The following is a 14,446-nucleotide window of genomic DNA, read 5'->3' on the forward strand; positions in this document are numbered from 1 at the left end:
GCTGCGCCCGGCGTTGGCTCCCCGGCAGGGCCCCATCCTTGGGCGGCTTCTTTTCTGCTGCTCCTTGCCACCCTCTGTCCCCCTTGTTCCCGCAGAACGGTGCCTTAAAGCTGCTCTGAAAATGGAGTCCCATGGGTTGTTTTTCCTCCAAGTCATGCTCTTAATTTGCCTTGGAGATTCTGCTTGCTCGCGGCGATGCTCCCCTTGCTGCTCAAATTTCTTTGTGTAGGCATAAATATCTCCCTCTTTTGGTGAGAGCAGAGTCGTGAGCCCTTGCCATTTTGTACACCCTTAAAAGTGTACCGCTGGAGATGTGGATTTTTTTATATACGGAAATTAAGGCAAGGGATCACGTTTCATTGCTGCCTTTCATTAAATCCCCTTAAGAATAGCAGAATTATTAGACTGAATGTTAGACTTCATCTTTCGTTTGGGCAAGATAATTTTGCTGGCTAATGAGTTTCATAGCAGGTGTTGATACAAAGCAAGAAGAGATGGCCTATTGTAAGCTGGGAGAGTCTTGCCTGTTTTTATATAAGAAATAAATGAGGCCTATTTCTTATCCCAGCTTCATAATAAGTATGAAAGCCTCAGTCATTTCTGTAGCTGTTTAAAATCCCCTGTCCACTCCAATGAAAATCTTCAGTAAGGCTAAATATGGTTAGCCTCTCTCAAAGTTTCTGTGTTTATCAACTCCACTGCTTGCTGCTAATGGGGTATTTTTTGTTGCTAGATAAAAATATAATTATGACTTCTCATTAGTGCATGAAAGTTAGACAAAAGATACACTAATTCTGGGTTTCTTCTCTGCTTGGATGTAGATTGGGTGTTTGAGTCTTGCTCTGCCTGGTTAGGGCTGTAGCAAAGAGATAAATGAATAATCTCACAAACCTTGTGTTTTTGCAATCCAGAGTTAACACATTAAATAAGCTTTTGTTTACAATGCATCTTGAAATGCTGGTTGGAAATTGGAAGACCCTGAACTCTCATCAGCCCTGTGTTTTTAGTCAACATGCAAATTTTCATCGGCTGTGTGTTTTGCTTTCCATGTAATTGAAGTCTTAAGATTTTTTTTTCCCCACTGCTTGAATTGTCAGCTCTAAAAATAAATGTAACTGGGTGGATGCAGTGCTGAACATTCCAATAAAGGAGTACACTTAAAGGGAGTAGTGATCTCAGTACTATATATACTGAGTACAGGTTATCTCACAACAGAATGTGACATATATTGGAAAGGTTCTAGGGTAAAAGCCTAGAACACTGCTAATAAACAAGGATCTGGTTTGTGTTCTCAGGTGGCTTCCCAGACACTGCTAAAGATAAAGGAGATTCTCCTTTGCTGGACTGAGGCTCTTCATTAAGAGGAGTCACAGGCCTGTTTTGCATCAGTGCAGTATTTATTAGTATCTCCCAAAGTACCTCCTTAGCTGGCAATTGAAACTACAAAAGCATATGATAACCAGGGCAGTACTCACAAGAATAATTCTTCTTGTTCTTAAGTTGTTAAAGCTAAGCTTGAAAAAGTAATTATAAACAAGGAATAAGACCAAAAATCTGTTAAAAAAATACTGAAGTAACTTGCAGTCAGAGTTCATTTGACAGCTCTCAGCCAATTTTAGTTTTCTGTAGACAGATTTTCACCAGTGCTGCTTATGGAGTCTGAATCACAGAAAAGATGAGCTGTGCTCTGTGCTGCTTTGGGCCTGGAAAAGATGTCTGGTCAGTAAGTGATGGCAAAGTTGTTTTGTGGACAGTGGTTTTATTTTTCTTAAAATAGTCTTATTTTGACAGCAGTGACCATGAACAGTAACAATTTTCTTAAATAGAACAGGCCTCAGCTGTAACAAAGAGTGATTTGTCTACTAACAATGAATGAATGCACAATATTAGTGTGTCCCCTTTCAAAACAGCCAAATGAGCCTCTGTGGTATAGGGCTTACTTATTTTGAAGTGTAACAACAAAAATAAAATGTAGGATACTGAGGAGTTGGTGCATGAAAATCTCATCACCTGTCATTGAAGAGAGGACTTTCTTTCGCTCCAGAAGTCATCTTATGCTTGAGGATTTTCCTCAGCTGGCAAACAGTTTCTGGGCCAGAAACTGTGCTTGTGTTTTGCTCTTGCTCTGCTGCCAGAGTGCATTTTTATGGACGCCCTTCATCAGCTACAAGTTTGCACAGCTGTCAAAAGAGGTTGTGCCCAGCTTCCAACCAGCTGTACTGCCTTAGAGGAGCCCCTAGATCAGAGTGGATTTGGCTGAGAACTAATCTCTTGGGGTCAGGAGGGTCTGTCTGGAAGATGCACAGCTGTTGCTGCAGAAGAGAAGCAGGTTTACATCAGTTAAAGTTCATGTTGTGAAGCTTTTTTTAACTTCATACTAAGACATGTAGGTCCCTTTCCAGTACTGAGCGTTGTTCTAGGGGGGTGTTGCTTTAGGCTTTCCCAGCATTGATTTGTAGGTCCCTGCTGCTATCTTCCCCTTTTTTGTAGGAGTTACTGCCTTTGTGGGTGTGTAGAGAACCTTACAAGGATGAACACAGCTTGATCCAAATAGTCTTGGGGATGTGTATTGAATAACAAAACTGTGTGGTATTTTGGAAATGATGGCAAGGTGTTTCTGGTGAGGAAGATCAGTAAAATTGCACCTCTCTGGATGAAAGATGAGAAATTAAGTAAGAGCGGAGTTGAAACTCTTTAAATGATTTGCAATATTCCTTTTTCTTTATTTTAGCTTTTCATGGGAGGATGTTAACTCTTCTCTCTTTCTTCCTTTATAGCTTGGTTTTACTCTTGGCAACGTGGTTGGGATGTATGTGGCTCAGAACTATGATGTGAGTATCCTGGCATTCTCAGAGTTAAATGTATCCTGAACTGAAAATATAAGGCTATTTTCCCTCAATTGAAATTGAATTGGTCTTTATTTTGATGGTTTCTATTAAACAGAATGCAAATCATGCTCACTTTAGTTACAGGAGAACTCAGACCTTTTCAGGAAGAAATACCTCACTGAAAGAGTGGTCAGGCATTGGAATGGGCTGCACAGGGAAGTGATGGAGTCACCATCCCTGGAGGTGTTCAAGAAATGGCTGGACATGGCACTTAATGCTCTGGTCTAGTTGACAAAGTGGTGATTGGTCAAAGGTTGGACTCTGTGATCTTGAAGGTCTTTTCCAACCTTAATAGCAAAGAAAAAAAAAAGTGGAACCAAAAGGTTATCTTCTCTGTGGTAGTATAGTGCTTAAAGCCTAAACTTCCAGCCAGGCTAGAGCCCAGGCATCTACAGGCAAAGACAGGAGAAACAGAAAATGTTTATGAATGGCTCATGGATTTTACCAGCACTAAAATACTGGTTTCCTGTCTTGGATAGCCTGGCTTCTTACAGTGCTCTCCACTCAGTATAACTGTTTATTAATAAAAATCCTCAGACCACGTGAAATGTCTGTCTTCTGGACCAATAATGAAAATAAGTTTTGCCAGTTTTTTTTTGAGAAGTGAATACTTTCTCCTACTTCAAAAAGTGTATTGACCTGCAATCTTTCTTTCCTTCTTTTCTCACAATGAGAAAAGAAAGGGGATTTTCTTTCCTCAGTTCTCAGTTAAGAGTTTTCTATGTGAGGGGGCAGAAGATTTCAAGTTGAGCCTTCAAAACATGCTTTTAATTTCTGTAGAGTCTGCAGAATCCCTTTTAAGAGTAGTGGCACTTAGTTGTTTTCTGGCTAGAGGAGTTAATAACATTTAACATATAATTTTTTTTTTTAATTCTTGTGCAATCTGTATTAGCCTTAATAAAAAAAAAAAAACAAAAGAAGTTGTTAAGGCTTTGGTGACATTTATGTTCTGCCTTCCTCTCATCTTCAATATTGAAGTCATCTTGCTTAAAAACGATTCTTATATTTTGCTCTTTGTTTATGCACAATCCTTTGTGATTTTTCCTGTCAGTCCAGTAAAAGGACTAATGAAAGGGCAGTGTTTCTGTGCAATATATGTTTTACAGTGTTACAAAACTGCAGTCATAAGAATATATTTGCATGTATCAATATGTATCACAAGCATTGTGTGGTGCTTTTCTGGCAGCACTGATAAAGTATTGCCACAAGAGGGGGACTCAGGCTTTTGATTTGCTGGAAGTGGTTCCCTGGGAATGTAACACTGACTTGCAGGATGAACATGGAAATTTTACTGCTGGTGTTGAAGATGATTGGTTTTAAGTGACATTTAATATAAGCATGTCATAATGAGGTCCTAATTCTGCAGCTGTGTACACAATGTGCTTAGTAATAAGTACATAGAGGGTTCTGCTGACAGTGGTGGAGTTCTGTTGGTTTAGTTTAAATGTCAGGTGTGTTACAGGCTGGGCTCTTAATTTCATATGCTCAAACAAAGCTTAATTCTGAAAAGGAAGGTAAGAGGAACTTATGTTACCAGTACTGTGAGCCTCAGACCATTCAATAAGAGAACTGCATTCAGTTTGGATTAACTTCTGCTCTGTGGTCAGGTTACATATGAAGTAAAAACCAAGGATTTTTTTTTCACATCTACCAGTGGAAAATTTGCTTTAATTTCATTTCAGTCAGTTGGCTTGTAAAATCATACATTGTCACTTCCCGGTTTTAGCTAGTCATAATCTTTTCTTTGCCATTAAGAGCTTCAGCTTTTTATTTTTCTTTCAAGTTACCAAAATTTACTGTTGGATTATTTTATCAAAATTCTTTTATTCGCAAGAGAAAGCTGAAGTTTTGAAGCTCACAAGCGGTAAATAGAGTTTTCATTCAAGTGTGAAACTGCAAAAGGGTGCCAATTTGCAGTGCAGTAGAATTCCCCAGTGAGGAATTTTGTTTCCCACAAGATGAGCCAGGAGAAGTATTTCTTAATAAATTTCTTGAGAGCATATTAGATGCTCTTGAACATCTACTTTCTCTTGGGTTATGACCAGTATAGTGCAATCTAATTTCCCCTTTGAAGGGCTGTGTATCAGTGTTTAAATCTGCTTATTCTTGGCAGTTTGTCTTCTTTCAGTCAGGAAGCCAGACTGGTCATACTAAATTTCCTGTGAGGTGATCCTTTTTCCTTCCTCCTGTTCCCGTCACCACTGGCTGACTTCTAGCCTTAATAATCTAAATATTTCCTGAAGCCTCATGTGAGGTGCTTTCATCTGCTATTTGCTTGATACTGCTTAGTTTTTTAACCTCTGTGCAAGGTAACAGATACTGGAAATATCTTTTAAAAACCAGTTAAACTTTATAGAATTTCTTGCTGTGTGTATAGTATTATCTTTCCTGATGAGACTCATGTAGCCCAGGATTTTTTGTGGCATGGGGTTTGATTGTTTTGTTTTGTCTTTAAAGATTCCTAACATTGCAAAGAAGCTGGAAGATTTTAAGAAGGATGTGGAAGCCAAGAAGAAACCTCCTAATGACAAGTCCTGAAAGAGAAATGTTCCCCAGGTCAACTCTGTGTGTGCACCAAGGATGCAATTTACCTTTCAGGCAGCAAAGGTCAAGTAGAGGGTTGGCATGGGAGGTTCCTCCACTCTTAGTCTCCTAGAACTGGAATATCCTTCTTTTGAAAGGGCGGCTGTGAACTTTTCCTGGGACTGATTTTCAAGGGTTTCAGAATTTGGATTTGCAGCTGATGTGTGACTGGATGATATCATTTGTATTTTTCAGTATTTCTTTTCCTAATATGTGGTAACCTGTTTTTACCTGATCCAACTGGAGCGCTTTTGGTCCTGTTACAATGTGTACCTCACACTTGGTAATACCCTAGCTCTTAGAACAGCACAAAAGAGATTAAATGTATCAAGAAGTAACTTTCAGGGTTTCTTGTCATTTGTTGTGAGCAGTGGTACTTCACTATTCTTAAGATCTGTGTTCCATTGTTGGAGATGGAAAAGTTCATTCATCAAAAGCATACATCATTTGTAAAGGAAACAAAACACACCTTGAGAACTGGTTCCAGGCTCTGGCAGTCTCTGCCCCACCTGCTGTTGAGCTCTTGTCTGCATTAGGCCCTATGGTGGATGCAAGGCTGCAGATCCTACATCCCATGATAGTCCCAGAAGCTGGAAAGGTCTGTTGTGGCTTAACCCCACCCAGCAACTCAGCCCCACAGTGAGCCACAAGACTCACTGCTCCCAGTGGGATGGGAGAGAGAACCACAAGGGTCAAAGTGAGAAAATCTGTGGGTTGGGACAAAGAGCTCAATAGGTAGAGCAAAAGCCACACACACAAGCAAAGCAAAAAAAGCAGCCATTAAAACCCCTGGTGTGTGAGAAAGCCTGCATTGTATTGTAGAACTCTTCTGCTTGAAACCATAATTCTGCAAAAATCTTGTTGTAAATTCTGAAGAAAAGTTGCAATGATTTAATAGAAGTAAATTTTATTAATTCAAGAATCTATCAAATAATTTTTTCCCTTAAAATAGAAGAGTTCAATTAACTCTGTAACATGGCTTAAATGACAGAGTCCCCTTGACAATCTTTTGCAGGACATGAGGAATAAAGAAAAGTGCCAGGAAGATATTCTTGCTTTTATTGAGAAAGCCTGGTAATGGACTGCTACAGACCAGCACAGAGAATGACCTTCATTTGTTCAGGCTCTAGATTAAAGCATACCTAGAGTGCTTCTCCATTAATGTTTTAATTAGGGTAAGGATTGTACCTTCAAAGTGGTTTGTCCTTTTACCATGTTTTCGTTCTCATCATAGGAAAGCTGTAGAGCACGTGGTCTGTATTCCTCTCAGAAGAGACTAAATCAGAAAATGTGCTTTGTTCTCTAATGGATGTTTAGTTAATGGGAGACACTCAGAAAGAAAAGATTCTCCTTCTTAAGGAATATAAATATAGATAAGGAATATTTCTCCTGTAATTTTAAATCCTTCCTTTCACCTCTGCCCTGAAATGTGTAGTTGACATAAAAACTTTCAGTCTCTGCAAAGGGTTACTTGTCAAGTTTAAAAGCCAACTCAAGTCAGACAGTCTTAGTAGTGATGCAACCAATTTTCTCTACAGTGAGCACTCCGAGAGACTCCAACAGGGAGAAATGCTTGTACCACCTAACATCAGCTGTCAGAAAGCTTGTGGTAGCAGCAGGTGTGGAAGATACCCAGAATGTGCTTCGTGAAGGGAGTTCACAACTAAAGTACAATTACATTTACCTTTTTTTGGATTAGTACTGTATGCTGTGCTTCCTGAGAGAGCTTTCATAGACTTCAAACCTGACTGAAGGAATTTTCTTCCACGCATAAAAATGTTTCCATAGAGTGATAGCACTGCACAGCTGTTTTGATGCTTTCATGAACATGATGAACTTAAGTTTCCCCCAACTTCCTCTCCTTCCCCTCCCTTTCCTGTTCTTGAGCATTAAAAAATACTCTCTCTGACCCATTCATTTTTCTTTGCTTGCCGTATAAAATTATATTAGTGTTTAAAATTGGATTATTTCTTTCCTCAAACATACTTTATGTTCTTCCCTTTCTTTACATGCGGATGAGAAGTGAAATAATGTTCAAAATCTCTCTATTTGTTGCCAAACTCTAGGCCAGTTACTCTAAAAGTGTTTTTGGAGCTGACTCTTTCAGCTAAGCATTCCAAGCAGATGTTAGGATTTTTTTTTTTTTTCCTATCATATTAGGAAGTGAAAAGCTGCAGCTGTAATGCTGTGGAAGCAATATATAGCCATTTTTGCGACACTTTCCATTTTAGCTCAAGCTGGGTTTTTTCCTCCCACATAGTAAGCTGTAAATCTGGATAACATTATAACACTTTGCAGCTACTGGATAACACGTTTTACCTAGCCTGAGGTTATCCTAGGTGATACTAAAATTTAACCTTACCTTTCAGAGGGCAGAGGGTGAGCACAGACAATGACTGCTTGATGCAGTCATTGCATCTGGGGGCTCAGAGTGCTTTGGATGTGCTGGTGTCATAGATGGATGGATGCTCCATGAAGATACCTAGGAGCAAGTTTCCCACTTAACATGGGCTCTGTGAATTTCTGCCCGTTTCAAATGCCTATGTGGGTAGCTGTACTTGCCAGCTAAAATATGCAGGCTTCCTTCCTTTGCTGAAAACTGTTGTGTTCATTTTTGTGTATTGATTCTTTTGAGACATATCTTGGAGCTGAAGGTTCAAGGCAAAATGGGAGAAAAAGAATGTATGAGCTACTAACAGACTTCTGAAATATTTACTATGGATTGAGAGTATTATCCTGTGTTGGAAAATGCTGCCCTAAGGCTCTTCTGCCATTAAATGCAATCAAGGGTTCATACCCAAAATAAACAAAAAGCCAGATAACAAAGCTAATTATTAGCTTACTGGGCACCAGAACCCAAATCAAGTTGGTGGATGCACCTCACAGAACTTCACTAACATGAATGTTCAGTGGTTTTGTATCCCAGCACCATAGCCCACTGCCTCATGATGTGTGCTCCATCCCTGGTGAAACTGAAACATTGCAAAGGAAGAAATTGGAATTTTTGGAATTAATAATGTGTTGCTTTCATAAGCCTGGATTCTATCTATGTTTGCAGAAACAAGATTGTGCATTGATATTCATATGTAAAAATCAATATCAATATTCTGTATGGGATGCAGAATTATTTTGGACATTAGGAAGTGACGGTGGATATCAGTGTCTAAGTTGCTGCTAAAATCCAGAGGAAAGTCTCCTGTACAGTTCTTTTTGTTTTTGTCTCAGAGGGGCAAAAAAGAGATATGTAGTTTTGTTTGTTAGACTTCTTGGTGGTACATGTTAACATTTATTTTACAAATTCCTAAGCCAAGGTCATTTTTATGGAATTTGTACTGAGATAAAATAACTGCAGGTTATTTGCTTTTTCACCTGAAACATACATTAATCACAGATGATCAGTTTTGCTTTCTGAAAAATAAATTTCATAAGTTGCCTTCAGAATAGATACTCCTGTCAAAGTAAATTCTGGCCTTAGTCTTTAATACACATGGAAAAAAAATAAATACCCCAATCCTGTAAATCACTGGCTCAAACCATAACTACACAGTAACTTTCCTATGCTGTGAGCCCAAATTCTGGAGTGGAACACACTGTTTGTTTTCTGTGTAGAAACATGGATTCTGCAACAGAATAATTCCACAGGTTAGAGCCTTTCTCTGACCACTACGCATTTTGGACACAAAGATGCAACGTAATGAGCAAGATACCAATCAACATCTGGAAAAAGAAATAATAAAAGGGCCTGTTTTAAATTCTATTATTCAAATTTTCTGCAAACCAGAGAGAATTGTACAGCCATGTACAAATATTAAATACAGCTATCATGCTCTGCTTTTTTCCCTGAGAAATAAAATATTACTCTGTCAGCTATGGAATGAGTAATTGCTCAATATAAATCACCACAATTGCTCCAGTTAAATTGATTGGGTTTTAAATCAGGTATACTAAAAATACATATATATATATATGTAGCCTTAATAGGATTCTAGTAAAAGGTAATATAAAAATGTAAGGTAAAATAATATACTGCTACTAGTTAATGCAGTGCTACTCTTTGGATAAATTCTGGGCTGAAAGCAGAATTTTTGCTTTTAAGGCTTGATGTATGTGCTGAATCTTGAAAGCATCTGGAAATCACTTAATTTGAAATCAGGCTGGTTTTCCCTCTGAAGAAAATACTTCTGCATTGGTTGGTGGTAGCGACAAATCTGAAGTTGAGTGACAGTACGCTGTAACTTACGAGTGAAAATTTCCCACTTCTTTGTCCACTTGTCATTTATTATAAAAAAAACCAAACAAAAAGCAACAGTGAGGGGCAGAATCTCGTGGTGGGGCATGCACTGACTGATCTGATGTGGAAGAAAGGCCAGGATAGCACACTGCCTTCCTGCAACTGCCTGGTGGGACATGACAGTGACAAGTGCCAGTAGCTGTGAACATGGAAGTGTGCCAACAGCACCAAAACAGGAGAAACAGTCCATTGGGGAAGTTTCTTGCCTGAGTCCAGTCCAAATGTCTCTGCACCAGCCTCATGAGGCACAAGCTATACCAGAGCCTCCTGGAAATGTTTCTGAAGAAATATTGTTTGAGATGTGCAATAGCACCAAGCAATTTCATTTACCTACTGCTATTGCTGTTCTTCCTGAAGAATGTTGCTGGACACCCTGTTTGATTTGTGAGTAATCCCAGGTCTTCCTAAGGCTGGCTGGAATGCCAGCTGCTCGTCTCTCACAAATGAGCATATCCTGTGTTCATATCCCCTGGGAAAGGTCTGGGATAGCAAGGTGTGGTGGGAGCTGAGCAGAACTCAGAAATCAGTATTAGCAGGGCAGAGAGTCCTTTGTTGCTGAGCAGAGAGGCAATTGGAAGATGCTGGTGGATGGAGCGTGAAGTGAAAAGGATTAGAAGATGAGTTCACAGGAAAAGGTGCAGAGCAGCTAAAGCCCTGGGAAGAAAGCAAGCCAGAAAGAGTTTCTTGGCAGGGGGAGAATGGTCAAAAGTTTAGGCACTGTGAACACAGAGATGTTCTTCTGCTTGCTGTGTTTAGGGACAAAATTGTTGGTACTGCGGACACCCCCACCAACTGCAGTGGTTGTTCCTGGAGGAAGTTACCCATGTTGGTGAACAGGCCTTGCAGCCCCTTCCTCTCCTGCTCCTGGGCCTTCAGGGTGGAGCTTGTGCCAGGGGGAGGTCAGAGTGCCTCAGCTTAGAGCACCGTTTTGGGGTTTGTGTTCAGCAGAAGCCTCTTGCTGGGGAGCAGGCAAACACCCAGGGAAGGGAGCAGAGGAGGTGTGGAGGATCTGCATGGCAGAGGCTGGCGTGAGCTTTGTGTGCTGGAGTGCATCAGAGCAGCAGGCTTGGGGTGGGGGAACACAGGAACTGGTGAGATGAGAGAAGAGTTGAAAAAGTGAGGCCGAGGTCGTTTTATGCATCAGGGGGTCATGGGGATGCTTTAAGCCACTGATGCACAGGAACACTTTGCTATTCAAAATGAGATTCACAGGAACTACCAGGAATATCAATTGTTTTGCTAAAGGATGCCACTTCCTGCTCTTGGAACAAGGGCTAAGACATGCTTTTGTGTTTTTCCCATATTTCTTCCCCTCTGCCAGCCTATGACCTTTTATTGTATCTGTTTATTTCCGAGTCTGTGGGATCCCTCTGTTTTGACAGAAGCAGTAAACCAACACCTCTTGCTGTCTCAGCACTGCTTCTCTAAGGGTTTGGTGGGTTATGGGTGAAGTATATCCAATTTGTATTCTCATGGAGCACCAGAATGTGCAGTAGTGAATAATTCATTTTATTGCCATTTTATTTTTGCAGAATAGACATTCACACTATCTATTGCACATTATCTACTCACACTATCTATCACACTAGATTAAAAGTGGAAAGAAGAAAAATTCATTAAAGTGTGTGTGTGATTACATGAGATTCAATCATTCTAATCTACAGCTTAAATGTATTGACATTAAGGAAATTATTAAAACCAGGACATAATACATGAGAAGATTTAATGAGTGCCACAGGGATCCACTGAGGAAAGCAGGGCATTCACTTTGTTGATGAGAGATAAAGAGATTGGCCTTTTGGCTTGGTAGTTATCTACTTTATGTCAGTTTTCTACGTTTGGAGTTCCTGTTCTCTGGGCTGCTAGAGAGCAGGGGGGGTGATGTTCAAGTGAATGCACAGGATGGGGAGCTACACCAGCACCACTCCACTTCAGCCCTCTCCCTTCTTACTCATGGAGCAGCGCTGAGTGCCATTGAGGAGGAGACTTTCTCTGTCAGGAGAATCAAAAGTGCATAACTAAACAGCAGCCAGAGGAGCAATGGGGGTGTTGGCCTGGTAAGACTTTGCTGCTCACAGCTTCCCCTGCTGAAAGAACTCCCACTGCAGTAATGATAAAGAAGGTCTTGAACAAAACTTTCTATTCCTGAAACTCTTCCAAAGCAGAGATTGCAAGTACTGCAATATTGGAAATTTATATTAGTGCTGTGTGAAAAAAAACCAACAACACATTCTCCTTCTAAGGAGAATTGTCCTTCCTCTCTGTCGGTTCCTATTATCCCTTTGAAGTGCTGTAGCTGGTAGTTGGTGGCTGGATTTCTGTCCAGGTCATATGAGTTAGGTGGAAAAGTGGTTTTTGCAAAACAGTGATGAATCATCTCAAAAGAAGAATAATAATTTTCCTTCAGAAGAAGTAGGATTATAAAACTCTTCTGGATTTGGGAATAAGACTCACCCTACGATCACTGTAAGTCAGTGGCAGGACTGGATCTTCTACTGCTGAGTACACCAGTGTATGAGTACCTGTCTTCTGCCCCGGAGTCCTACATACAAGTTACATAATTGCTCTAAGGCATGAAAAAGCTATAGGTAGATAATCTGGAGGAGTGGATTTTTTCTGAGTTATGGTATCCCAGAGAAAGCAACAACAGAGCAAAGCTAATCTCTCATTTTAACTCTGATTTTCAGAACAGAAAAGCTGTTGCAGAAGACCTCCCTGTGGATTTTCTTCATGGTTTTACAATGGATCCTGGTTCTCTCTATACACAAGTTTCCTTCTTTCTTTCCTATGTGAAATGTAGGCACAATATTTTGTCCCAACTTGCTTTGGTCTTGCACCTTTGCTTTTTTTTTCATTGAAGATTATGTTTGGCTTGTGATGTTGCTGACTGCTGCCCATTCTGGAAAGGTGTTCAGCTGGAAGAGCCTAATTCCCCATGTGTTGATGGCCACCATGACAACAGCAAGGCCAATCAGATTTACACCCAGGCCAGCTTTCACCTGCAAAAGCAAAATGCATCAGAGCAACTTAATCAAAAACAGTTAAGATAGGAGAAAAAAGAAAAAAAAATCTATACTTACTTACACACAGTGTGATAATTTATGTATAGTGATTTCTAGAGCCAGAAAAAAAAGCATAAATGAGGATTATGTGTCAGGGTATATGTTAGAGTATTCAGGAATGATGGTTAAAGACTGATGCAGTTCGTTATGAACTGCTCAGTTTGTCACTTGAACTTCTCAATTTTCATAATCTCAAACTTCTCATCCTTGATAATCAGAATGGGGAGTTAAACCACACAGAACAGGGTGATACATGACTTCCTGTGGAGCTATGTGATAAATCTAATTTCTCCTGCTCTCTTGTGCTTGTCTTAATAGGTCAATGCAAAGAATTGCATACTCCTGAAGCTCTTTAGACCATTACATTCATTGAAAAAAATAAAGATAAGAAATGTGTGTGTCCTACAGCAGATTTGCTGTTCTTAACCTGACAGCTCTATTATGTAACAGCAGTGCAGACATCATTACTTAGTATTAGCACCAATATAATCATTATTATTATTTTTGGCTGGTGGATTGGAACTAGGTGTTGAAGTTGCATGAAGCATGGGAGGATATACCCAGACCCAAGACTCACCATATCTTTGATCTGGCAGTGCCCATAACTGAAGACAATGGCATTTGGAGGGTTACCCACTGGCAGCATCACCGCAAATGAGATGCACATGGTGACAGGAATCAGGGTGTATAAAGGGTTGATGAGCAGTGTTTCTGACTGGAAGAAGAGAGGGAGAGAGGTGTTTTACCTAATCAATAAAAGTCACTGCTGACAATCAGTATGAATGGACCCTCTCTGTTTTCTGTGAATCCCATCTGCCTAATTTCTAAACTTAAGTGTGAATTATTTTTTGGTTGGTTGGGTTTTTTTAGAGCAATGCCATAATTTTGAGCTGGTCGTGCTCCAGGGATCTCTCTTGTGACATTTCACACTGAGGGAGGGTGGAGTTTGCTACTAATAGGCCACCTTTGCTCTTTCTCCTACTTGTTCTCTGTGTCATTCTGTATTGTGTCTTCTGGGTCTTAACACTGACTGCCACTTCAGTCTTCATCCAAGAGAAGTCACGACAGGCTAACACAAACAACTCACTTCTTCTAGCTGCTGAATATGCTGAGATATTGTGTGATGTCCTCCTGAACAGTGGTTTAGAGAACCAGCTGTTTGTGATCCAAGCTTGCATGGTGAGAAGGCAGAGATGATGGAATATTCTTTACAGTGGGCTAAAGAAAGGTGCTTCTACTGCGGTTTCCAGTGGTGATAAAATTTTGTATTTTCATTTACATTGGCTTTGGCCTGGTTTTATGTCGGAGGGGAAGGGGGAAAGGGTAAACAAGGCTACCATCATTTTGGGGAGGGGAGTGTCTCCAGGTTCCTTTTGCAATCAAAAAAGAGAGTTTGCCTTGAGATGGCAATTCACACTACAAGTAGATTACTGCTCTAAATACTTTTTTAGGAGAGTCACTTTCTGCATGGAGCAGAAGCAAATCTGAACTCCTAAGCCACAGAAACACACTTAGTTCTTTTTGTCGACCATACCTTTATATTACCTCAGAGCTGTTCACATAACGTGCTTTGGGACAATCCCATAAAATTGTTATAATAGTGAAAGATGGATAATGAGCAA

The 14,446-nt window shown here is 40.1% G+C and overlaps 2 protein-coding genes across 3 annotated transcripts in view; one reads left to right on the plus strand and one right to left on the minus strand.

Moving 5' to 3' along the window:
* The window catches only part of CUNH7orf73 (chromosome unknown C7orf73 homolog), an 11,324-nt gene extending 5,515 nt beyond the window's left edge, over positions 1-5,809 (plus strand). The window contains exons 2-3 of the mRNA XM_008638136.1: positions 2,778-2,831; positions 5,346-5,809. Coding sequence (XP_008636358.1) covers positions 2,778-2,831; positions 5,346-5,426 — 135 coding nt within the window. The 3' untranslated portion in view covers positions 5,427-5,809. The remainder of the gene's footprint in view (positions 1-2,777; positions 2,832-5,345) is intronic.
* Positions 5,810-11,250: 5,441 nt separating this feature from the next.
* Positions 11,251-14,446, minus strand: part of SLC13A4 (solute carrier family 13 member 4) — a 27,590-nt gene continuing 24,394 nt past the window's right edge. For both annotated transcript variants that reach the window (XM_017740012.1, XM_017740013.1), the window contains exons 15-16: positions 13,402-13,539; positions 11,251-12,761 (exon numbers count right to left, since the gene is read on the minus strand). In XM_017740012.1, coding sequence (XP_017595501.1) covers positions 12,624-12,761; positions 13,402-13,539 — 276 coding nt within the window. In that variant the 3' untranslated portion in view covers positions 11,251-12,623. The remainder of the gene's footprint in view (positions 12,762-13,401; positions 13,540-14,446) is intronic.

Source organism: Corvus brachyrhynchos, unplaced genomic scaffold (assembly GCF_000691975.1).
Source record: "Corvus brachyrhynchos isolate BGI_N302 unplaced genomic scaffold, ASM69197v1 scaffold27, whole genome shotgun sequence".
Classification (NCBI taxonomy): Eukaryota; Metazoa; Chordata; class Aves; order Passeriformes; family Corvidae; genus Corvus; species Corvus brachyrhynchos.